The sequence below is a fragment of the Thamnophis sirtalis genome, unplaced genomic scaffold (genome assembly GCF_051295495.1).
Source record: "Thamnophis sirtalis isolate CommonGarterSnake01/CBP01778 unplaced genomic scaffold, rThaSir2_p1.2 scaffold_6, whole genome shotgun sequence".
Classification (NCBI taxonomy): domain Eukaryota; kingdom Metazoa; phylum Chordata; class Lepidosauria; order Squamata; family Natricidae; genus Thamnophis; species Thamnophis sirtalis.
This window is the reverse complement of record NW_028261386.1, coordinates 19,861,324-19,887,261: the sequence shown is the minus strand read 5'-3', so window position 1 is coordinate 19,887,261 and position 25,938 is coordinate 19,861,324. Positions and strand designations below refer to the sequence as shown.

General features: G+C 43.7%; 1 protein-coding gene and 1 long non-coding RNA gene across 2 annotated transcripts in view; both read right to left on the bottom strand.

The window, feature by feature from the left end:
- ELN (elastin) overlaps positions 1–3,317 on the bottom strand; it is a 56,359-nt gene extending 53,042 nt beyond the window's left edge. Inside the window, exons 1-3 of the mRNA XM_087717982.1 lie at positions 3,314–3,317; positions 2,655–2,687; positions 1,438–1,518 (exon numbers count right to left, since the gene is read on the bottom strand). Coding sequence (XP_087574108.1) covers positions 1,438–1,518; positions 2,655–2,687; positions 3,314–3,317 — 118 coding nt within the window. The remainder of the gene's footprint in view (positions 1–1,437; positions 1,519–2,654; positions 2,688–3,313) is intronic.
- Positions 3,318–4,470: 1,153 nt separating this feature from the next.
- The window catches only part of LOC148044876 (uncharacterized), a 48,110-nt gene continuing 26,642 nt past the window's right edge, over positions 4,471–25,938 (bottom strand). Inside the window, exons 2-3 of the long non-coding RNA XR_015697121.1 lie at positions 6,957–7,004; positions 4,471–4,514 (exon numbers count right to left, since the gene is read on the bottom strand). This is a non-coding gene — a long non-coding RNA (uncharacterized LOC148044876). The remainder of the gene's footprint in view (positions 4,515–6,956; positions 7,005–25,938) is intronic.

The window sequence follows — 25,938 nt, the reverse complement described above, 5'->3', positions numbered from 1 at the left end:
GAGCTTGGGAGCCCATTTTCGCTGGCTGAAAATGGGCTCCCATAGGCACCCTCAACACGAGGGACGTCAAGCTGGCCATGCCCACCCTGCCCACGCCCACTCCGGTCCCCTGAGGTTAAACACAACCCTGATGCAGCCCTCAATGAAATGGAGTTTGACACCCCTGCTCTAAGGGCAGGAAATACAATGCAATGGCTTCTGTTCATGTAGTCCTTAACATGTGACTATAATGGAGTCTGCCCAATACAGTTCAAGACATTCATAAAGTGGGTCATCATATGAATGGAGCCAATTTTGCAATCATTTTTGTGGCAGTTGCTCAGTGAACCCTACGAATGTTAAGCAAACCCATTGGTCCCCCAAGGAGAGTTTTTGCTAAAAACTGCAAGCAGTCTAGTCTTCGGCAAAACCACAGGTTTTGGTAAGTGGCTATAAGCGCAGTGGCCATAAACACACCCAAAATGTGTTTAAGTGACCACAAGGGGGAAGTTTGGAACCAAGTTGTAAGTACCTTCTGTTCGTTAAGTTGAGAATTAATTATATCAGGAACCACTAAGAGTTACCATCTATAAACCAAGATGGGGAAAAGAAAGGTTAAAAAATGACCTTATAAGAACAAGAGAGTGATGTAGGACTTGGCATCCAATACCAAGAAAGCCAAGAAAGGTAAAGAGGAATTGAATAGACCTTTGCTGGGTTCGCAGGGGTTCGCGAGAACCTCTAGCTAAGACTCTGTCCAGTTCGGAGAATCCCCAAATCCCACTCCTGGCAGGCCCCGCCCAGGCTTCCCCTCCCAGGAGTCCCCATGCAGCCCATTTTGGATGCAGGTAAGTGAAAGGTGTGGGTGGAGGCTTGGGGAGGGCTAAAAATGGGCCTATTGGAAGTTCGGGAAGGCTGGAAATGGACCCATTTCCAGCCTTCAGAGGGCCTCCAGAGTCTGAGGCAGAAGTGGGTTTCTACTGGTTCAGACCAGTTCGGCCAAGTAGGTAGTAACTCGGCCTGCCACACCCCCAAACTGGTTCTCTCGACGGCGCCAAAATTGCCGCCATCTTTTTTTTTTGCTTCTGCGCATAAGCATTTTCCCCAGTACTGCGCATGCACGCATAGCATGTCGCGTCCCTGAGCAAACTGGCAGTAGCAGCAGCTGGAACCCACCCCTGGCCAGGGGAGGCTGTTTTTGCCCCCCCTGGAGGCTCAAGGAAAGCCTCTGGAGCCTGGGGAGGGCAAAACCTCCCCACTGTGGAGCAGGAGCCCGACTAGGCCACGTTCACCATGGCCACGCCCACCCAGCAACCGGGCAGAGAACCCCTTGCTAAAAATTTTGAAGGCCACCCCTGACTTCATCCATGATTTTTGCCCAAGTCTGGTCTGTGGCAAGACAAAATGGAATCAGAATACTGAACATGAGGTCAACGGGGAACAGCAACTTCGACTTACCAGCTTTAGCGGCGGCTTTATAGGCTGCAGCGGCTGCAGCGGCAGATCCAGCAGGATAGACACCTCCTGGATATAGGCCACCTGTAAAAAAAAAAAAAAGCACCATTCATTTTTGATGGGAACAATTGTGTGTGTCAATTGTTAACTAGGAAGCCCCAGTTGAGTTGGCACTCCTTATCTAAACTATGGGTTATTGCAGTGTTTCCCAACCTTGGCAATCTGAAGATGTCCGGACTTCAACTTGAAGTCCGGACATCTTCAGATTGCCAAGGTTGGGAAACACTGGGTTATTGAGTTGTGGTTTACTGAATAAACCCAAGCTGTGACCCATAGGGTCAGCGTCTCGGAGATATTTCCTTACCAGAGTCCTCAATAATGGCAAAGCTTCTAGTGTGCTTGAAAAGTTTTTTTTTAAATTCAAGGAGATCTTCAAAGATGTATCTACCTTGAAGGTAGCCCAGGTGGAACTGCATAGCTTAGTCATACATTGGCAAGAAGATGTTTTATGGCCTTTTGTATTATAATTTCTGTGTCATTCTGTTTTATAAAATTTGTCCAAATTTCAATTCCATGGCAATCATGGGACTCAGGTCCTGGACACTTTCTGTTAGTTATTTGAGGTACTTTGGTTGAAAACATTTTGCCCTATACCATTTCATCGAATTAAAAGTTATGGAAACTGTGTAGGTAATATAATACAATATAATGTGTACATATACAGAATATATTATATACAGTATATTTAAATGCTGTTTGTGTTATATCAGTAGAATTTTATACAAAATGAATCTATTCCCCACAATATTGGGTTTCTTTTAATAGACTGTTGAAGGAGAAGAACCTACTAGATTCCACAGAAGCTGGAAATTATGGAAGTTGTAATCACAATAGACTTACAGATTGTGAAGATAGGTAAAAAATTCTTTCATAGTGGGTTTGGCTCCTGTTGACTTCATGTCTGTGTCTTTTTTCTTGCAACAGTATGGAATTAATTTGTTTTTGTCTTTTTTTAGAATAGGCTTTCAACTGAGTCCCTTTCGGAATAGGGCGGCATACAAGTTTAATAAACCCTTAAACCCTTAAACTTCCTGATCTAGTCTACAGCTCTGTTGATTTCTGCTTACCATAGCTATTTGAGTTCAACTACGGTTGGCTAGATGCAGGTTGAACAACCTGCGAGGTTGAATGAAGCCTAATTAGTTGAGACAATGGCTCACCTGTTCCTCCAAGTCCACCTCCAGTGCCAGCTCCTGTGGAAGAACATCAAAAAAGAAGCAATTTTTCTCAGTCCCTTCTTGAAGACCAAGGACTTTATGGTGGGTTCCTCAGGATGCACACCTTTCTGGAAAGTCAGTATCTCTGCTGGCCTTATCTCAGCAGTGCAGCAGAACGAATGCTGAGATAGCAGCCATTACCCCAGTGACAAACTTTCTTCTCCAGCATAGAAGCATGCGTGGACATGCAATATATGAATGCAATTCCTTTTCTAAACAATGTTTGTCTATTCCAGGGACCACCTGCAACTCTGGAAAATAGATTAGGCTGAGAAACTTTGCCTGGGAGTATTTCCATAATACTATATTTCCACTCCCCATTTCTTCAAAAGCCAACTTAAAAAAATATCTGTAACTGTGACTGCCAAGTTCACAATGAAAAAAAAAGAGCCAAAACTACTTCTCTGCCAGAGTTGCCTTGGATCCTTAGATTTTGTCCAGGGGTGGGTTCCCGCTGCCGCTACTGCTGGTTTGCTCAGGGACGTGCTGCATGCGCGCACATGCTTTGCATGCCTCACACTCTTTGTGTGCTTTGCGTGCATGCGCAGTGCAGCAAAAATTGCTCTGCACATGCGCAGAAGGCAAAAAAAAGATGGTGGCACCCATGGTGCCGCCAAGAAAACCAGTTCCGGGATGTGGCAGGCCCGGGTCACTGCCAGTTCCAGTGATCCAGGCCTCCAAGTTACTACTGGTTCAGCCGAACCGGTCTGAACTGGTAGGAACCCACCTCTGATTCTCTCACCACCCTTGTGTTTACAGTACTGTACACAAAGGAATCTGGCAATTTCACTCCTCCTTTTCCTCAGGTTACTGAGGTGAGATGCAAAGCAGGAAAACTACCATTCCTCTTATAGGACCTTTTAGATGGTTGTGGCAGCTGAGGTTGAACACCACAGAAGTATGGCAGTGATTCAGAAGTGGTGCAAACTCTTCACATAGAAGTCTGGATCAGTGAACTTCATGACAGTCTTATTTATTCATGTATTTATTTATTTTCCTTGACTATTATTTTTTAGAAGTAACTCAAGGCAGAGAACATACACAATACTCCTTGCTCCTCTTATTTTATCCACACCATCCCTGTGAGGTGGGTTGGCCTGAGAGAGAATGCTTGACCCAAGGTCACCTCGTTGGCTTTCGTACTTAAAGCAGGACTAGAACTCACAGCCTCCTGCTTTCTAGCTTGGTGCCTTAACCACTAGACCAAATTGGCTCATTTCCAACCAGATTTCTTATGAGCCAACTAGGTAACTGTTGACTTTTGCAGCTTTTTGGAAATGCCACCCTAGGTTGTTCCCTGTTTATAGATTTCACCATCAGGAGTTTTCCCCCCCCTTTATATATTTTCCTTTGCATTTCTTAAAAGGTAAAGGTTGCCCTCACAGATATGTGCTACTCATTCCCTACTCTAGGGGGCAGTGCTCATCTCCGTTTCAAAGCCAAAGAGCCAGCGCTGTCCGAAGACGTCTCCTTGGTCATGTGGCCGGTATAACTAAATGCCGAAGGCGCACAGAATGCTGTTACCTTCCCACCATGCTTTCAAACTGCTAGGTTGGCAGAAGCTGGGACAGTAATGGGAGCTCACTCCGTTACATAGCACTAGGGATTCGAACCACTGAACCGGATACCACCAAATTCTAGCATTATCAGAGAGGAAGAAGAGATGTTCATTTGCTCCACTGTATGTATTATTTTTCAAAATAGCATTATTTTATAAGCAAACCCCGCAAGGAATCTTGTTCTACTCCGTTAGAGGCTTACCTGTGCCGCCATGGCCCCCTAGGCCTCCGATGCCAGCTGTTCCTGCAGAAAGCAAGGATTTTAAACAATTCTTAGTCATTTCAATAAAGCATATAAAACACTAGCCCCAACCATGATATTATATTAGTTGTTTTTCCCCCACAAGTAGGAGTTCTGAGCCAAGTATGTTCATATCTGTATTGTGCACTTCCCACTTAAGGGAATTTGACAAAGCATTCTGAAAAATGCTTTTTTAAAGAAATTGGGCATACATAGATTTATTTATCCATTAATAACATCCTTAATTTTGTGAAGAAAAGAAACAGCACAATAGGGCAATAACTAAGGCAAGGAAGGGAAATGAGCTTGCAGATGGTTTTTGGATAAAACGATAAGTGCAAACGAATTGCCAATGAAAGCAAGATAAGATCACACAGTGATTTACATTTTTTTTAGTGTTCCCCTGTGATCTTATCAAACTCTCCAAAGTGAAGAAATAAGAAGGCAGAATCTGTCTGGATAGAAGATCACGAGAGATCCCCCACCTCCACCCCATGTGAAATACCAACATTGTTATGAGCCTATTTTATAAATGCATATTTGGTGCAAAGTGAAGATTTGAATCTATCTAAGGAATATCCCCTATATTCTAAGGCAGATATGGAAAAAGGCATCCTTGAAACATTACAAGATGCCATTATTTAAAGTGGATCCATCTAGATCAGTGTTTCTCAACCTTGGCAATATTCATATGCATGTACTTCAACTCCCAGAATTCCCTAACCAGTGATGCTGGCTTAAGAATTCTGGGAGATTGACACTTAAGATAAAAGAAAAGGAAGAAATAGAAATTTTTTTAAACATGGGATACATTTTACCAATGGTTAACAGGTTAGAATTTAAAAAGGATTCAAAGAGATAATAAAAATCTATCGAAAATATTGCAAGATGGATAAACTAATTGTTTTACTATTTTATGATTAATATTGATATGTTTATTAAGATTACTAGTATGATTATGGTTATTGTTGTACCTTTACTTAAAATTAATTATGCACAGACAACACGCTGTTCAGATAGTTATGGGATTTTTTGTTTTTAATGGAAAAAATGCACCAATAAAACTTAAAAAAAAAAAAAAGAATTCTGGGAGCTGAAGTCCACACACCAGAAGGCTATAAATTTTCATTGATCAAGAGGATAGATGGTGCCCTCTGAAACACCAGTCCCCACATTGAGCTATGTGATTTTTTTTTATAATATCAGAAAATGCCTGAGATATTATGATTTGTTCTGCAATCTCCTGCAACATATAAAAATATACTACTCTAACATTCCCATCCCATTTTCTTGTAGTGGAAAACTAAGAAAAATACCGTACTTTTCAGAGTATAAGATGCATCTTTTTCCTTCACAAAAGAGGCTGAAAATCTGAGTGTGTCTTATACACTAAATAAAGCATTTTTTGCCTCCCAAAATCCCACCACCTTCACCAAAATGGCCATGCATAGCCTTTAGGAGGCCTCCAGAGTGCTCCTGGGGGCTGGGAAGGGCAGAAATGAGCGAAAAACGGGGTGATTTTTGCTCAATTTTGCCTCCCCCAGCCCCCAGGAGCACTCTATAAGCCTCCTAAAACAGTGAGTTGAAGTCCACAGGACTTAAAGTCGCCAAGGTTGAGAAACACTGTCCTAAAAGCTATGCATGCCCTTTTTTGACAAAAAATGGGCCTGTTTTCGCAAAAAAATGGGCTATTTTTTGCTCATTTTTGCCACCCCACCCCCCAAGAGCACTCTACAAGTCTCCTAAAGGATATTCATGCCCTTTTTTGAAAAAAAAACAAAACAGGCCTGTTTTCGTGAACAGGCCATTTTTGGGAGGTCTGCAGAATGCAAAACCTTTTTAAAAAAAATTTGCCTCTTCAAAATCTTGGTGCATCTTATACTCCTATATGTCTTATACTCCGAAAATTCACAGGGAATTAAAAACTCCAAATATTCCATTTCACCTCACAACAAATAACGTCATTATGCAGAATAAATCAGCGAATGAATAAATAATGGTCTTCTCCCTGGCTGCTTCTTTTCTAGCTCAATGTTTGAGTTTGATTGAAATTGGTATTGTGAACAGGCACTCACAGTGCATCACCAATGTTGCACAATCATGGCATTTCTAACACTTAGTTAAAAATAAAGGTTCCCCTTGCACACATGCGCTAGATGTTCCTGACTCTCCGTTTCAAAGCCAAAGAGCTAGCGCTATCCGAAGATGTCTCGGTGGTCATGTGGCCAGTATGATTTAATGCTGAAGGCACACCCAGGCTGTTACCTTCCCACCAAAGGTGATCCCTATTGTTCTACTTGCATTTTTACATGCTTTCGAACTGCTAGATTGGCAGAAGCTGGGACAAGTAACGGGAGCTCACTCCATTACATGACGGTAGGGATTCAAACTGCCGAACTGCTGACCTTTCTGATGGACAAGCTCAGCATCTTAGCTAATTCTTACCTGGGTAGTACCCTGCTCCTGGAACTCCTGCTCCAGCACCTGGAACCCCTATCAATAAAATAAGAGAGGAAAAAAGTTGGACTAGATGAAAAGCATGGATGGAACCCAGTCTAGTCATGTTTTAATTTCACCTCCGTGGCCAACCAAAAGATTAAGCAGTTTTGGGATAAAGCCTGCCTCCCTTCTCTGTTCCTGCCTGTTGTTTTTCCCCTGCCTCTTCCTTGTTTATGAAGGGGGCAAAAAGTCAAGACAGTGATTACAATCAAAGCACCAGAAGCCAAGATACTGCTCACAACCACTCAGTCAAAGTCTGCTCTTTTCACATCTGTTGTGATGTGCCATCTACCTTTTCCTGGGTGCACCCAGCCTCATAAGCTAAATGAATGGGTTTGATTGATTCACTCAGCATGCTAAACCACTAAACAGAACAAAACAATAACATTCTTATTTTGTCGTATGTTGTATCCTGAGCAGTGGTGGGCTTCAAATTTTTTTAGAATCTCTTCTGTAGGTGTGGCCTGGTTTGTGGGAGTGGCTTGCCAGCCATGTGACTGAGTGGGAGTGGCTTGGCAGTCATGTGACTGGGTGGGCGTGCTTAGCAACCAAAATGTTGGCTCAGAAACTCTGGCATTTGAGGCACGCAAGTCTTAAAGCTGTCAAGTTACAAGACCCTTGCACCCCTAACCCTTTAGAAAAAAAACCCCAGGGGCGTTCAAACTTGACAGCTTTAAGACTTGTGGACTTCAACTCCCAGAATTCCTCCTCTCGCTCTTCATCTTGATGATGTGCAGACGGGCGGGGGGAGGGAGCTGGAACCGGTTCTAAACAGCACTGTAGATTTGTGCAACCTCTTCTATAGGAGAGGTTAGAACTGGTAGAAACCCACCCCTGATCCTGAGTCACCTGTACGGAAAATGAGCAGCTATATACATTTGACAAGTAAATAAAACACCCGATTCAAAACAAAAATGAAGTAAGTCTTACAAATGCCATTGGATTATTAACTTAAACTCTTATGCAAACATAACTAGTAAGTTCAATAGGATTAAGACAAATATTTTATTTTATAAATGCACACACACACACACACACACACACACGCTCTGCATGTAATCTCATCCTTCATTTAAAACTAATATAAAACTGTTACCAAAGTCACCTGCATAATGGTAGAAATGTAGATGGCATACGGTAAATGCAGTTTGAATTTCAAGACTTGTAAAATGTATGCTTATTTAAACATACATCCAAATACATATATATGAATCTAGCAGTTGTCTCATTATTCAACTCCAAGGACTAGCATTTGTTGAAACATAAAATAATAGAGTTGGAAGGGACCTCGGAAGTCTTCTGGTCCTACCCACTGCTCAAGCAGGAGTCCCTATCAGATAAATGGTTTTCCAGTTTCTCTTTGAAAGCCTCCAGTGATGGCACACCCCCAATATTCCATTGGCTGCTCCTTCCAATTAAAGCTTTAACTCCTTTCTACCTGCACACATTGTACAGCAGAACCTAATGCAACCCATGCTTGTTACCACACGTTCTCCAGCCACTCCTTCCTCTTGCTGACACTGTGCTCTTATGGCTTCTTTCCCCTTAAATAAACACTTGTGTTTGTGTTTAAATGTAGCATATTTTGCCTTGGGATTCAAACAATGGGCCGACCTCTTTCAGCCAAGAGAATGCTGCAATAGCAGAAGCAGCTTTTATGGCCAAAGAACAATTAGTGTGTGTTTAGATGTGCAGGCACGCATTAAAAGTACCACACCCAGGCTGCAGATAGTCAGGTGACCACTAGATGTAACAAACGGATGCTCTAATTCTTTCTAGCACCCCATCTACTGGGACTTTTAAAAGTTTCCAGCCCAGTTTCAGTAGCCTTCGTGCGCGCGCACACAGGGATGTAGATTTTATGGGGAAGGGGAAAAAAATAAAAGGAAGACTCAGCAGAAAATGTATCGATAGAAACTGGATTGATTGAAGGCAGGGTTTTTATTTGACTCAGCATTACACAACTCCAGGCCCAGAATATTTTCCTGGTGCCCAATACAGCTTCAACATATATGAAATAAATATATGATTCTAATCATACGCAGAGCGCATTTGTCTTCTAAGCATAAAACCAGAGGCATGCATCAAATTCTAAATGTAACTTGCAGAGCCACTGGCACTTCACATTCCATCAATGAGAAAAGCCAATTTCTGGAACTGCTGAAGCAGACTAGAGGAAGATGTTTCTAGGGTTGGAAACACATCTGAATGCAGCCAAAGAATAACATCCTTGTGTCAGTGATAGGACAGGGCTAGCAAGGCACAGAAAGCTTATGCAGAGAATCCCAAAGGTGCTTTTTCAAAAGGCAACTAGGTTTTGTTTTTCCTTGAAGATGTTTTGCTTCTCATTCAGGAAACTTCTTCAATTTTGACTGAATGGTGGTGGATAGATAAAAAAGAAGCTTTTTGAATGAGAAGCAAAACATCTTCAAGGAACAACAAAATCCAGTTGCCTTTTGAAAAAGCATCTTTGGGACAACCATGAGCTTGGTGACCGAGAATCTCCATCAACACTTGCACAGAGAAATTGTCCTGGTACCCCACAGGGACAAAAAAGGTAGGCATTTTTCACATCAAAGAGTGCTCCATATTTGCCATCACAGGGATGGATCTCCCAATGTAGAATGGAGTGGAGTGGAGTGGAGTGGAGTGGAGTGGAGTGGAATGGAATGGAATAGAATAGAATAGAATAGAATAGAATAGAATAGAGTAGAATAAACATAGTTGGAAAGGACCTTGAAGGTCTTCTAGTCCAATCCTCTGCTTAGGCAGGAAACCCATTTCAGACAAACGGGTGCACACTCACATTTTTGGTTCTGGGTGAACCGGTTGTTACCGTATGTGATGCCCACCTCTCGTTACCCAACCTCTTCTTAAAAACTTCTAGGGTTGGAGCATTTACAACTTCTGGAGGCAAGTTGTTCCACTGATTGTTCTAAATTTCTCCTTAGTTCTAAGTTGCTTCTCTCCTTGATTACTTTCAATTCATTACTTCTTGTCCTGCTTTCTGATTCTTTGGAAAATAGGTTGCCCCCCTCTTCTAAGTGGCAGCCACTTAGATATCAGAACACTGCTATCTTGTCACAATACAATACAATAGCAGAGTTGGAAGGGACCTTGGAGATCTTCTAGTCCAACCCCCTGCCTAGGCAGGAAACCCTATACCATTTCAGACAAATGACTATCCAGCATCTTCTTAAAGACTTCCAGTGTTGGAGCATTCACAACTTCTGGAGGCAAGTTGTTCCACCGATTAATTGTTCTAACTGTCAGGAAATTTCTCCTTAGTTCTAAGTTGCTTCTCTCCTTGGTTAGTTTCCACCCATTGCTTCTTGTCCTGCCCTCAGGTGCCTTGGAGAATAGCTTGACTCTCTCTTCTTTGTGGCAGCCCCTGAAATATTGGAACACTGCTATCATGTCTTCCCCTAGTCCTTCTTTTCATCAAACTAGACTTATATCACATGTTGCTAGAACGTCTCCTCCATTGGACATAGAAGACATTTATTTACTTAGCCTGTCCTGGAAAGAGTATCAGTCAACTGAAGCTAACAGTTATAGAGCAACAATTGCTGAGAACCTTTTAAAAAAATTAATCTAATCCAGATTTAGTTACTTACAGCACAGCAATGACTCAGCCACATTTGCTCTCTTGATAAGTGGTTATGGCAGCTTTCCTCAAACCTGCCATCCTCCCGCTGTCTTGGATTACAAGACACATTACTTCCAACTACCTTGGCCAATGGCTGGGTTGATAGGAGCTGCAATCCAGCACATCTGGAGAATGTCAGGATGGGGAAGACTGGCTTCTAGGCTGAGATTGAGGGGCAAGAAAGGAAACTAGCACAGCGCACTAACATTTAGCATCTACTGTGTTTTCCCGAAAGTAAGACAGGGTCTTATTTTCTTTTGACCCTTGAAATAAGCACTTTGCCTTATTATTTTTGAGGTGCAGGAGGCAGTGAGCGTGGTCACCTCATGGCTGCTGCTGTATTGCAATATTTTCAGGTGAGGGTTTATTTTAGGACGTGCGCTCAAAAGCCCGATTGGGCTTATTATCCGGGGAGGTCTTATTTTGGGGAAAACAGGGTACACTTGTGCATTGAAATCTTGGAAGACAAGCTGAAGAGCCTCACAGAACAAAACAGGAACTGTGCTTTATCCAGGGCAGTTGGAGAAAATAGATTGTAGGCAGCTCCTGCAGAGGTTGAAATTGGATGTTGGTTAGTCAAAAAGCCCCAGTAACTGGATATCAACACCATACTAAAACCACGTTATGTTAAACTATAATTAAACTACAATTGTTTCAGTTTGCACACCACCCGGAAGTTGATTCTTTTTTTAACTGCAGTAACCCAGCCTACTTGTTTAGCCTAACCCAAACAAACCTTTGAACCATGGTGCTGGAGAAGACTCCTGCGAGTCCCTTGGACTGCAAGGTGATCAAACTGGTCAGTCCGAGAGGAGATCAACCCTGACTGCTCTTTAGAGGGCAAGATCCTGAAGATGAAACTCAAATACTTTGGCCACCTAATGAGAAGGAAGGACTCACTGGAGAAGAGCCTAATGCTAGTAACAATTGAGGGCAAAAGAAAAAGAGGACGACAGAGAATGAGGTGGCTGGATGGAGTCACTGAAGCAGTAGGCGTGAGCTTAAGTGGACTGCAGAGGATGGTAGAGGACAGGAAGGCCTGGAGGAACATTGTCTGTCCATGGGGTCGCGATGGACACGACTTCGCAACTAACAACAACAAACCTAGCAACTTAGCATGTTGTAGAAATGTGTTCAAAGAGAAATCCTAGGGTTGGCTTACATTCAGTTCTCTTCTCAGGAACTGGACCGAATGTTATATTTTTTTTTAAAAAGCCAATGATTTAGCAATCTCAAAGGAGTCCAAATTCATGAGACAAAGTTCAATACACAACACATCCTCTGAATATTTAACAAAAAAGCACCCTCTTCCTGACTGCCCTTACTCTACAAATTGGCCTCCTTCAATCTAGGCCTCTGAGTGTCTATTAAATTACAATGTCCATGATTCCTACCTAAGACCCTGCTGAGCGGCTGGCAGCAAATCAATCAGGGGTGTTACGGTTTAACAAATGTGGAAGGCCACCGATTGAAGAGAGCTATTTTGCAGTTCAAACGTATTTGGCGGCAAATATTTACTATCCGGATAAACAGTGAAAAGAGTGGAAGAGGACTTGACATCTGCATCTTGTGCATGCTCATTAACAGATGTGCAGGATGTACATGTCACCTCATCCCAGCTATTTAAGGTCAAGAAAATAAGATTTGAGATGGCTGATGAAGCATCTTGACTGTAGGGCATTAGCTCAGCAATGCATATTTTGTTTGTTTAAAGCTCTCCCCAACAACTCTCTTAACTGAGAGCAGTACTGTAGGATCAACCATGATAAAATACATTTGGATTTGGATTTTGGATTTTACTTTATTTGTATGCCGCCCTTTTCCCTGGGGGGACTCAGGGCGGCTCACAATTCAGGGGGAGGGAAGGACAAAACAAGTTACATACATGAAGACAATACATCGTTAAAAAGCGCAACAGTCATACTATTCGGGTGGGGTTGAAGTCTTTAGCCCCAGGCCTGTCGGGACAGCCAGGTTTTAAGGGCTAGGCGGAAGGTCTGAAGGGTGGTGAGGGTACGAATCTCCACGGGGAGTTCGTTCCAGAGGGTCGGAGCAGCCACCGAGAAGGCTCTCCTCCGGGTAGTTGCCAGTCGACATTGACCGGCTGATGGAATTCGGAGGAGGCCTAATCTATGGGATCTTATTGGCCTAGTGGAGGTAATTGGCAGTAGGCGGTCTCTCAAGTACCCAGATCCAATACCATGAAGGGCTTTGTAGGTGACAACTAGCACCTTGAAGCGCACCCGGAGATCAACAGGCAGCCAGTGCAGCTCGCGGAGGATAGGTGTTACGTGGGTGAAACGAGGTGCACCCACGATCGCTCGCGCGGCTGCATTCTGGACCAGCTGAAGTCGCCGAATACTCTTCAAGGGCAGCCCCATGTAGAGCACATTGCAGTACTCCAGCCTAGAGGTCACAAGGGCACGAGTGACTGTTATGAGAGCCTCCCGGTTCAGGTAGGGACGCAACTGGTGCACATTGCTTCTTATCTGGAGATAAAAGCATATTTTTTCTCCCCCCCAGGCAACCCGTTACTTTGCACCCAATTCTGGTGAGGCACCTGCTTCTAGCTGGCTATCGTTTCCACATTCTTTCCTGACCCAATGCATGCACTGTGCACACTCAAGATTGGACCAAGGGATGCATACCCAGCACTCTCACAGCCTGGGGGAAAGCCAAATGTTGACAGAAGTTGCCATAACACCACAGAAACACTTCAGATCAGTGTTTCTCAACCTCAGCAACTTTAAGATGTTTGGACTTCTACTCCCAGAATTCCCCAGCCAGCCATGGAAGTTGAAGAGAGCAAGAGCCAAGGTGGCGCAATGGTTAAATGCAGCACTGCAGGCTACTGCTAGATCAGCAGGTCAGCGGTTCAAATCTCACCGGCTCAGGGTTGACTCAGCCTTCCATCCTTCCGAGGTGGGTAAAATGAGGACCCAGATTGTTGGGGGCAATATGCTGACTCTCTGTAAACCGCTTAGAGAGGCCTGAAAGGCCTATGAAGCGGTATATAAGTCTACTGCTATTGCTATTGCTATTGCTATTGCTATTGAAGAAACACTGCTCCAGATAGTTACATCCAGGAACTTTACTGGACTTCTAGAGGAAGGGAGGGAAGGTGAGGAAGGAAGGAGAGGGAGGAGTGGGAGGGAGGGAGGGAGGAAGGAAGGAAGGAGAAGGACGAGAGGAAGGAAGGAAGGAAAGAGAAGGAAGAGAGGGAAGAAGGAAGGAGAGGGATGAGAGGAAGGAAGGAGAGGGAGGAAGGGAAGAAGGAAAGAAGGGAGGGGTGAGTAAAGGAAGGAGAAGGAGGAGAGGAAGGAAGGAGAGGGAGGAAGGGAAGAAGAGAAGGAGGAAAGAAGGAAGGGTGGAAGGAGAGGGAGGGAGGAGAGGGAGGAGAGGAAGGAAGAAGAGGAATGAGAGGAAGGAAGGAGAGGGAGGGAGGAAGGAAGGAATTTTGACAATTGCTGTTAAAATTGGGAATGCAGAGAGGGATCTGAGAGCTTAGATTGGGGGGGGGGGAAGAGTCTTACAGGGTCTTAGAAAAACTGGGCAGTGAGGACACCAAAATAAAAGAAACCACAAAGGCAATGCAGTGAGTGAAGTAAGTTAAAAGTGATGTGCTCCCCAGAATGCATAGGGAACCCCACTATTCCACCCAACAATGTTCCCTTCTCTACATTCATTGTGCCCCATTTCCTGCAAGCACCGAGGGTTTCAATCGACCCTTAACATAGTTTGTGGTTTGTTCGTTTTTTTAACCAGCCCAAACTCTCTTCTGTCTCTGTGGCTTCAAAATATCACCAAGGCTCCAGTTGTGAAAAGTTTCCCCTGCCTACGAGGAGCAGGTTTGGGATTGCTATCTGACAAGCAAGGACTTAAACCAGAAAGATGTGCTCTTCCCCTGAAGCCTCTGTCTACCTGCAGAGAATTGCCCACTGATCGAAAAGGTTGTGCCTGCCACCTGTTTTCCAGCTGTTTCCCCTTTCCCCCCTGCTTGAGTTATGTGTGAGAACAAGGCCAGATTAAATATTACCACCTGAAAAGAAAGCTGGGGCCAAACTTTTGGAGAAAGCTTTCCCCCCCCCCCTTTAAGCAAGCTGGAAGACAATGAAAGAAAGAGACAGCTGATCCCCAGATCAGTTAAAAAAACGGTCCAGTTGGTATTTTTCAACCAGCTTAGCTTCCTCCCAAGAGGGACTTAAAAACTGGTTTAAACTCCAGCATTCCAGCTTAATTAGTTAATGGACGGCAGCCAAAGTTAAGTCAACACAAGGCAGAAAACCCCCAGACAAATGAGCCAGAGCAGACTGAAAATCCAACTGGATGGTTAGTGGAAGCAGATTGAGAAATACAATGAAAAATAAGGAATGATATAATAAACACAGACACAATGCAGAGGGCGGGAGGGGCAGAAGAGACAAGAGATCATGGATTCCCAGGGCAGGGCTGGAAGATTGTCCAAACTGATCCCTCGTAAAACCAGATATGTAAACTTTCATAAGCCAAACCAACATTAGCTATGAAAAGAAAGGAAACTACTAAGCAGCGGTGTATCCAAGAGCAGCCAAAAACCGAGAAGTCCACTAATAATATAGAATTAAGATACTTAAAACAATACTAACTTACTTTATTTATCTGGCCAAGTGTGGTTAAACACACAAGGAATTTGTCTCCAGCACAGAAGCACTCTGTGTACTTTCAAAACAACAGAATACAATAATCATATTTGATGAACCACCCAGAGTCATTCCATAGTGAGATGGGCAGCATATAAATTTAATAAATATCGTCTGGGTTCATATGATATCCTAAATCTGATCCTAGATTAAGAAAATACAATTGTTGTGTTAAAATAATATGTGCCTAAATCAAGGGTCAGCAACCTGCGGCTCTGGAGCTGCATGTGGCTCTTTCATTCCTCTGCTGCGGCTCCCTGTCACTGGTTGACTCCACAATTGATAGGGCTTTTGGTTAGGACAGGTAGAGGAAAAAGGACGCCGCACTAGGAGGAGACTCTATGGTAGGGAAACCAGACTTCCGGTCAGATCCACAATTGAACAGAGGCTTCCGGTTAGGACCTTTGTGGCTCTTTGAGTGTTTAAGGTTGCTGACCCCTAGGCTGAATAAACCAACTCAAAGGATGATCCGGTTCATACAACATACTAAAATGAAAAGTGGGTGTTCACAGCATGCTACCTTGCAATTTATCGAATATGTACCGATTCAGCTAATACATTTGTAAAGATAATTTTCCTATATACTGCACAAAAGATATTCAAACATATTAATTGTAGGTTCTGTAGAGCAATGTTTAGTTTAGTTTTAAGTTATTTGGACTCCGAGTCCCAGAATCCCTCAGAATGCCCCCCCCCTGTGCGTGCCCCCCTCCCATTTACCAGAGAATCACTCCTGTAGAGCAACACTAAAATGCAGACAAAGTAACAGCAATAACTCATCAAAGTTATGAATCTGTCATTCGCTTGGCTCCCCTTCCCTCTCTGGGGTTTTAGCAGACTGAAGTAAAGGATGGGCTCAGGCTGTTTGGCTCAGAAAATATGGTGTCATTTTAAACAGGGTTAAGCAATCGGAGATAGAGACAGCAGGGGACGAGGCTGCATCATGCTTGAGTATGCCTTGAATCTTCCTTTTATTTTATTTATTATTATTTTTTGGCCAAAGAAGGAAAGCTTTTAAAAAGGCTTATTTTACTTATTTATTTATTTTTATCCTGCCTTTATTATTATTTTTTATAAATAACTTAAGGCAGCGAACATACCTAATATTCTTTCCTCCTCTTATTTTACTTACAACAACAGGTTGGGCTGAGAGAAAGTGATTGGCCCAGAGTCACTCACCTAGCTTTCATGCCTAAAGCGAGACTAGAACCCCCAGCCTCCTGGTTCCTAGTCTGGTGCTTTTTTAAACCCGGGGGCCCCAACGCCTGGTCCATGGACTGGCACTAGTTCGTGGTATGCCAGAAACTGGGCCATGCAAACAAGCGAAGATTCATCCGCGGGAAGGCAAGCAGCACACGAAACCACGCCCCCTCCAGTCTGCGGAAAAACCTCTCCCCATGGAACCGGTCCCTGGTGCCCAAACAATTAGGGGTCACTGCTTTAACCAGAGGTGGTATTCTACCGTTTCGTACCAGTTCTACCGAACTGGTAGTGGAAATTGCAGTCCATGCCACCAACCTGCATCGGCTCTAGGGCATCCCATTTACACTCTTTTTTCACCAAAAGCGCATGCGCAGAAGTCTGTGGGCGTGTCTGGAGGTGGCTCATGCGTTCACATTTGCAAACCGGTAGAAAAGGTAAGTGAATACCACTAATGGCTTTAACCCAGTAGATCAAACTGGCTCTCATTATTCCCCCCCCCCCCCCCCCACATATCCTGCTTTAAAATTCTGGGCAGCCATATCACTGAGTTGGATATTGGTTGTCAATCAGAGCTCTTGAAATATTATAAAAAGGAGAGTGCCGATTATTCATATAGGAGGCGCTCGTGAAGAATATGCCTTAGCCATATGCTTCCTGCAGCATATTCACACCTTTGTCTTCATTATGTCCCTGGTTCTTAAGAAAGAGAGATTTAATTCACCCTTACATATATTAATGTAAAAATAGCAACTTTCCCGTTCTTTTGGTATCATCTTGTTGGAAGAAATGTCCATCTGGGTTCAATTACAAGTGGGGTGAAAGACACTGGAAACATGGAGGCTGCTTGGAAAGATGGTTTTAATGGGGGACAGGACCACATGCCTTGAAGATGTTGGGTGAAGAAAAACAGGGGAAGAGATGCTGAGGGTGCCTCAGTTTTATACCCTCCGTTGGGCTTTGAATTTGATTGGTTGCCAGACTCCCATGGGGCCATGCAGAGGCAATTCTGTAGGCTGGCTTCAGTCCCAAGCTTGGTTGACTCTTGCTGAGTAAGGATGTAATGAAAGGGCTTTGGGATTCCTATTATGGCTCTGCCGGAAGGAGGTAGATCTTTGTTATGTAGAACAGACCAGCTCAGGCCTTAATGGTCCATTGATAAAGTGTGGGGCTGAAATTCTGCCTCCCTTTTAGGGGAAATATGCGGTCCTTTTAATATTTCCTAAAATATCTCATTTTCCTAGGAGAGGAGTGGGTGCTAATTTTCTACAATCCCAAGGCAAGGTACTTAAAAGGACTGTGACTTGTGATGCTGGAGAATAGTCAAAGATCTGTAGTGGTTTATGGAAAACACTTTGATTCGCATCAGAAAAAGGCCATAAGACAGTGATGGTAAACCTAGGTCAGGCAGACCTCTAGATCTTCTGGGAGAAGGTCTTGCTCTCGCACAACCTCTGAGACAGGGATCTCCAACGTTGGCAATTTTAAGACTTTAACTTTTATGGACTTCAACTCCCAGAATTCCAGAGCTTTGCACGCTGAGGAACTCTGGGAGTTGAAGTCCACAAGTCTTAAAGTTGCCAACGTTGGAGACCCCTGCTCTGAGACATCTAAAAATTGCACAAGCATTTTTTGATACTCCAAAGAAACCTCATGACGTCCAGAAAGGAGAGACAGGAGAAGAAGAAGGTCCATAGAGAGATTTCTTTTGTTTGGGAATGGGGGAGATATATACCAGCAAAGGGGTGGCCATCACTGCCTTAAGATTTTGATTTGGGGCTCCGAAATATAATCTGAAATGCTTGCAAGCCACCAGTAGAGAACAAGGCAATGATCACATGCTTCAATGTTGGTGGAGAAAAGAGAAGAGCGAAGAGAAGCTGAGTCCCTGGTTTTATGCCCTCTCTGGCCTTTGATCTTGAGCTTGTGTTCTGATTGGTTGTCAGACTCCCATGGGGCCATGCAGCGGCAACTCTCTAGGCTGTGTTTTGAATCCAGGTTTGGTTGAGTTCTCAGATGCCATGTGGTGAGTTGGGTAAAGGGCCAATATTATCATGCCTTAATCCCATCATCCTGGAGCTGAAGGGGAGAACTCTTTATTATGTAAAGGGATTGGCTTGGACATCTTAATGGCCCATTGACAAAGGGGGGTGGGGTGGGGACAGGGAGCTGCAGGGAGCTGCAGTCTTTAAAACATGTTTCTCCCTTCTCACATCCAAGGAAATGTAATATTCTGCTTTTTCAATATTTCCTAGGATATTTCATTTTTCTGGGAGAGGGGTGGGTGATAACTTTCTACAATGTGAACCAGTGGAAGACAGCAAGAAATCACTAGCTAGAAATGGTTGTGAAACACAGCTGCATATTACTTTTCTTTCGCCTGTGGGGAGCCAGGGTTTTCTCTTGTTGTTTTTGAGATGGAGGCCCTCATATGTTTCCCAGATTTCAGATAAAGGGGCATATTTGCCAAATTAAAACAAACTGGGGTGTTACCCTTGAGAACATTTTCCTTTTAGAATGTGTACAAGATGTGCCAGTGATGAGTACTCATTTGGGAAACTTGAAAGAACAGGTTAGGGACAGATCGTCATGGAGAAGAATATCAATGTTGTTGTTGAATGACCTGGTGGTGCATTTTTTTTAAAAAAAAAAAGCTTTCAAAAAAGCCCAGCCTGCTGAGCCACTGCATGATTTCATGGATACACCTGTTCCAAAGGAGGAAAATCTAGAGACCCAGCCCCTGAAAGCAGGTGCTTATTCTTGATGGAAGCCAAACCTGTGTTTGTACTGGGAGTGACTCAAAACAACGATGACACTTGATTAGCAGACATTAAGAATTTGGTGGTGCCACCCAAAGTACCATTGAAGCAAGAATTGTTGATCATAAACAGTAACAGAACAACAGAGTCAGAAGGGACCTTGGAGGTCTTCTGGTCCAGCCCTCTGCTCAAGCAGGAAACCCTATATCATTTCAGACAAATGGTTGTCCAATCTCTTCTTTAAAAATCTCCAGTGTTGGAGAACCCAAACCTCTGGAGGCAGGTTGTTCCACCAACTAATTGTTCGGTCAGGAAATTTCTCCTTAGTTCTAGATTGGTTTTCTCCTTGATTACTTTCAATTCATTGCTTCTTGTCCTGCCTTCTGATTCTTTGGAAAATAGGTTCCCCCCCCCTCTTCTAAGTGGCAGCCACTAAATGGCAGAACACTGCTATCTTGTCACCCCTAGTCCTTATAATACAATAGAATAGCAGAGTTGGAAGGGACCTTGGAGATCTTCTAGTCCAACCCCCTGCCTAGGCAGGAAACCCTATACCATTTCAGACAGATGGCTATCCAACATCTTCTTAAAGACTTCCAGTGTTGGGGCATTCACAACTTCTGGAGGCAAGCTGTTCCACTGATTAATTGTTCTAACTGTCAGGAAATTTCTCCTTAGTTCTAAGTTGCTTCTCTCCTTGATTAGTTTCCCCCCATTGCTTCTTCTTCTACCCTCAGGTGCCTTGGAGAATAGTTTGACTCCCTCTTCTTTGTGGCAATCCCTGAGATATTGGAACACTGCTATCATGTCTTCCCCTAGTTCTTCTTTTCATTAAACTAGACATATCCAGTTCCTGCAAACGTTCCTCATATGTTTTAGCCTCCAGTCCCCTAATCATCTTCATTGCTCTTCTCTGCACTCTTTCTAGAGCAGTGGTCTCCAATCTTGGCAACTTTAAGACCTGTGGACTTCAACTCCCAGAGTTCCTCAGCCAGCTTTGCTGACTGGGGGATTCTGGGAGTTGAAGTCTACAGGACTTAAAGTCGTCAAGGTTGAGAAACACTGTAGTAAGGTGAGTGGCATATAAATTTAATAAATAAAATTGTATTTATTTAAATATTACTTATTTATTTCTATATATTTATTTATTTGTGTTTCCACTTTGGAAAGAATTGAAGTCACATGGTTTTGGCACACAACAATTGGGTTAATATAATGTGCTAAACCCAGGTTAACAAATCAATTGTTTTGTTCTACTGATATTTCATAAACTAAAGCTTAACACAGGACCTGACTCCAAAAGAGGCTAAAGCAAAGCTTAAGCAACTCAGATAAAGCCCGGGTAGCTCTCTTTATTCTATATGCTGTTGGCTTTGTTCTGTGACTTAGCATGCTATATGAACACAATTGGCTGGGAACGTTTATGGATGTATATTGTGCAAAACTGTATATTGCCTCCAGTCCCCTAATCATCTTCATTGCTCTTCTCTGCACTCTTTCTAGAGCAGTGGTCTCCAATCTTGGCAACTTTAAGACCTGTGGACTTCAACTCTGGGAGTTAAAGTCCACAGGTCTTAAAGTTGCCAAGGTTGGAGATCACTGTTCTAGAGTTTCAACATTTTTTTTTATATTGTTGCAATCAAAACAGGATGCAATATTCCAAGTGTTGCCTTACCAAGGCATTGCAAAGCGGTACTAACGTGATCTTGATTCCATCCCTCTGTTTATGCAGCCTAGAACTGTGTTGGCTTTTTTGGCACTGCTGGCTCAGACTGTCCATCAGGGCTCCAAGATCCCTCTTGCAGTTACCGCCATTGAACCAGGTATCACCTATTCTGTACCTGTGCATTTGTTTGTCCTTGCCTAAATGTAGAACCTTACTTTTTTCACAATTGAATGACATTTTTTAAAGATAGAGCCCAGTGTTCCAGTCTGTCAAACTCCTTCTCCGCAAAGATTTAGGGGACCACCTCCTCCAATATAGATCTTAAGACTCATGAGCTTTTACACGAGTTGATGAACTTGTTTCTCACACTAACGTCCCCGATAACATCTAGATTTACGAAGCACAGTGAGGCCAAGCACCGGGCTGTCTGCCTCCCAAGAAATACGTTTAGAGGTCGTGACTGCTATTGGTTCCTAATGCAAATCTTACTGGGAGACAGCCAAATGTTATAAAGCAAACAATAACAATGGAACCCAAAGAAAACACAGAGCTTTATAAAGTTAAGATTGGGTAAACTTTGTCAGCGAGACTCACAGCGAAATTTGACTTGAGAAATTCCAGCCCAGCCCTGATCTAACTAACAGCTGTTTCCCCAAGCAGCCTGGATGCTGGATGCAGGCAGCTTCAGCTAGAAATTCAGCTTCCTGGCATTCAACTGCATCTACATAGTTTGTCCAGCAGAGGGGGCTGAGGCGCCAGTCTGGCCAGGAACAGGTTTGGAGTATGAGTGTACTCTGTAAAGAACAAGTTTCTTTCCTTTCTAAATTGGATGATGGCCCTAGGCCTTCCTCTCTCCCGGTCCTTGCCTTGGATCAGAACAAGCCCCTTCCTGGGCTGCAGAGAAGGGAGGGATGAAAAAAGCTTCAAATCCAGCACAGCTTGAGAGCTGGTCATTTAATCGAGGGCTCATAATTATTCTTAACTTAGCACCAGAATTGATTTTTCAACGTAAGTTTAGATCAGTGACGGTGAACCTTTTCAGCATCGAGTGGCCAAACCGGAATGCGCACACCGGCCACCTGGTCTTCCGGTATCCGGTTCTCCAGGGCATGTAAAGACCAGCTGGCTGGCATGCATTCGCACTCTGGAAACCAGAAGAACAGCTGGCGATGGCATGCGTGCCCACAGAGAGTGTTCGACGTGCCACAAGTTCGCCATCAAGGGTTTAGATCAACCTTAAGAGAAAGCTTGAGCATGCGTGTGAAAAACAAATAAGGCTTTTTTTTTTTGTCCACGCAAGACTCACAGGATAAAGGACCGACTTGCCAAGTTAAAATTATATAGAAGTGTTTCTCAACCTTGGCAACTTGAAGATGCCTGGACTTCAACTCCCAGAATTCCCCAGCCAGCATTCGCTGGCTGGGGAATTCTGGGAGTTGAAGTCCAGGCATCTTCAAGTTGCCAAGGTTGAGAAACACTGTTATATAGTATCTTCATGCTCATGTGCAACATGAATTTGCACCACCAAAGAGTAATCCAGTCGGACGGAGGCTTCTGTAATGGACATAGCTTAGAGCAGTGCGTTTCAACCTCAGCCCACTGTAAGATGTGCGAATTTAAACTCTATGTTGCGCTCAGCAGCAAAGATGACCCCGCCTGATTGATTGGAGTCTTGCAATACAGGTAATTCTCGACTTATGAATATAATTAGTACTGGAATTGAGATAGCTAAGGGATGCGCTCGTTAATAAGTAAACACGTGACTAGACTTGATTTTATGATCATTTTTACTGTGGTCATTAAGCAAATGGCATGGTCATTAAGTGAATCGCACAGTCATTAAGCGAAGCCAGATTCCCCTGTTGACTTGGCTGGTCAGAAATTGCAAGTTGTGATTGCAAGCTGCTACAACTGTCACGAGATGGGTGGCAAATCAATTTAATACATAAATAAAATAAATAATAAAGAAATAAACGTGAGTTGGTTGCCAAGCGCCTGAATTCTGAACATTTGACTGTGTGTGTGTGTCTGTGTGTGTGTGTGTGTGTGTGTCTGTGTGTCTGTGTGTAATGCAATAGTTGTAATTTTGAGAATAGTTGGAAGTCACTTTTTCTGAGGCTGTTATACGCTTGAGACATTGTTAAACAAATGAGTATAAATTGAGGGCTACCTGTACATTTAATCCTATTTTCTGGATTCACATCATATCCTGAATCAAACCCTAAAATTAGGGTTTGCAGAACACATAAAACCTTGAAAAAAAACAAAGTTTGCAATGCTGATTTAGCCTGTTGTGCAAAACGCAGATAGCTTTGAAATTGACCTGGTTAAGCATGATGTGCAAACATGATCTCTGTCAGAGTTTACAGCCAACTTCATTCTAATTCTGTAGCATCAGCATCTCATTCTAAGCCAAGACCAAACAAACCACAAAGTTATGATTTAGCAAATAGTGGAACAACCAATGCCAAGCCTTCGTTGTGCTCTGTCCACTGAACCAAAGACACAAATGACAGAAAAAATATATGAAATTACTGCATTGACATCCATAAACAGTCAGTGGCAGCTGGAAAGGGGGAAGCAATAAGGCTTAAAAAAACATTTGACATTAGCCATTTATGCCATGGTGGCACAGTGGTTCGAATGCAGTATTGCAAGCAAACTCTGCTCGTAGCCAAGAGTTTGATCCCAACCAGCTCAAGGTTGACTCAGCCTGTCGTCCTTCCGAGGTCTGTAAAATGAGGGCCCGGATTGTTGGGGGCAAAATGCTGACTCTGTACACGACTTATAGGGTGCTGTAAAGCACTGCAAAGCGGTATATCAGTCTGAGTGCTATTGCTATGTAGTAGTAGTAATAGTAGTAATGAAATAAATTGTACACCTTTAAATGAATCAATATGGTGCTTCTGAATTCCTATTGACAGTAGCCCTGTGTGGACATTCCCATGTCAGGTAGCATTGGCTAAGATTAAGCAACCTCACACTCTCAAAAAACTGGGGTATAACCAGGGGTGGGCTGCTCCGGGTTCAGGAAAACCTGTAGCCAATGTTATGGCTGGTTCAGGGACTCTTCAAATCCTACCCCTGGCTGGCCCCGCCCACCCCTCCCCTCCCAGGAGTCTCCATGTGGCCCATTTTGGATGGGAGGTTAGTGTAGGCCCCATGCAGAGGCTCGGGGTGGAGGGAGAATGGATCTCCTGGAAGTTAATCCTAACCCTAACCCAAGGGTCAGCAACCTGCAGCTCTGGAGCCGCATGTGGCTCTTTCATTCCTCTGCTGTGGCTCCCTGTCACTGGTCGGCTCCACAATTGATAGGGCTTTTGGTTAGGACAGGTAGAGGAAAAAGAATGCCACACTAGGAGGAGACTCTATGGTGGGGAAACTGGACTTCCTGTCGGCTCCACAAATGAACAGGGGGGGCCCCTTCCGGTTAGGTCCTTTGTGTCTCTTTGAGTGTTTAAGGTTGCTGACCCCTACCCTAACTGTTTCTGGCCTCCGGAGACTCTCCAGAGCCCGGGAGAAGCAGTTTTCGCCCTCCCAGAGGCTCGAGGAAAGCTGGAGCTTGGAGAAGGCAAAAATCCCCCCCCCACCAATGGTGCAGGAGGCTGACTAGGACACGCCCACCATGATCACGCCCAGCCAGCAACTGGGCATAGAACCTGTTGGTGAAATTTTTGATGCCCACCCTTGGGTATAATTTCCATAATTTGTTGCCATTGGCCATAGTGGCTGGAGCCGAAGGGAATTTGCAGTCTGACCTCTTTGACAATAGCTTCCTTCCGGCACAGCCCAGTTCAAGTTAAGAAACCACTAAAAGGAAAGGTGGGCTTCCAGGTTAGCACCTGGACAGCAGGTAAAGCCATCTTCTTGTGAAGCAAGCATGTGCTGGACTCCAGACTTACAACATTACAGTATCTGAGGTCTGGCTTCTTTTTTTATGGGGGCGGGCATTATTAATCTATATTTGTCAGGCCCTACTCCTAAGTAAGCCTGCGCAGGACTGCGGCTTAAACTTTTTTCTAGGCTAAAAAAAAATAATCCTCCGGACATTTGCTTCACCACGTATGTTTTAATAATTTAACATGATCATCCCTCGACCAGATGTTTTGCTAATGAGTTGTATTTTTAACTCTCATATTCCCCAGCCAGCATGCACAGCCAAGAGCTGGCTGGGGATTATGGGACCTGACATTTAATGTGCCTGAAAGCCACCAGCCTAGGGAACGTCCTTGCTTTAATATAGTCATCTCTATCTCAGTTTCCTGGCAAAGGCTCTGTGGTTTGGACCATTACTGTCACTATAACTACTGTTCTCAGTTTCGGCCTTGTAGGGAGATGCCAAAGGAGAGAGGCAGCTTATGTCCACCCCAAAGCAGGAATCAATTCTATTATCTCTCTTATGGAAAGGAGGAGAGGGAAAGGAAGGTTGGATGGATGATAATTCTCAGCAGGAAATTTTTTGAAATATTACCATCTGCTTGCATCTTTTGTTGCTATCCTCCAAGAACGATTCTGGACTTTGGAGCCAAACATTTGAGATCTTTTACTCTGTCTCATCTAATTATACGTAGGTCCTTTAGCATTCACAATTTGCTGACACCACGGAGAGCTTTGGCTTGAATAAGACACCTCCCCCCCCCCACTTTAAAATTCTGATCAGGAGAGGAAGGCAAATGAGCATTTTTGCTAGATGAGATCGGGATCAAACAGAGAGTGGAGACAAAAACTCCCATGCCAGATGTGGCAAGGGAAGAAGATCCTGATGCAAAGAGATTTCAAAAGTATCTTAGCAGCCATTGTAACTGGAAGCAGATTCCTAGAGAACTGCGTGACCCTTTTTTTCAGCCCTGGGATTGAGAAAAAAAAAGACAACTCAGGCAAGCAAAGAAAGTAAGCAGGTCCGTCGTTAAGGGCATGTAGAAATGGTAAAGTTACAACACATGCACACAAACAAAAACAGACACACATTTTAGTG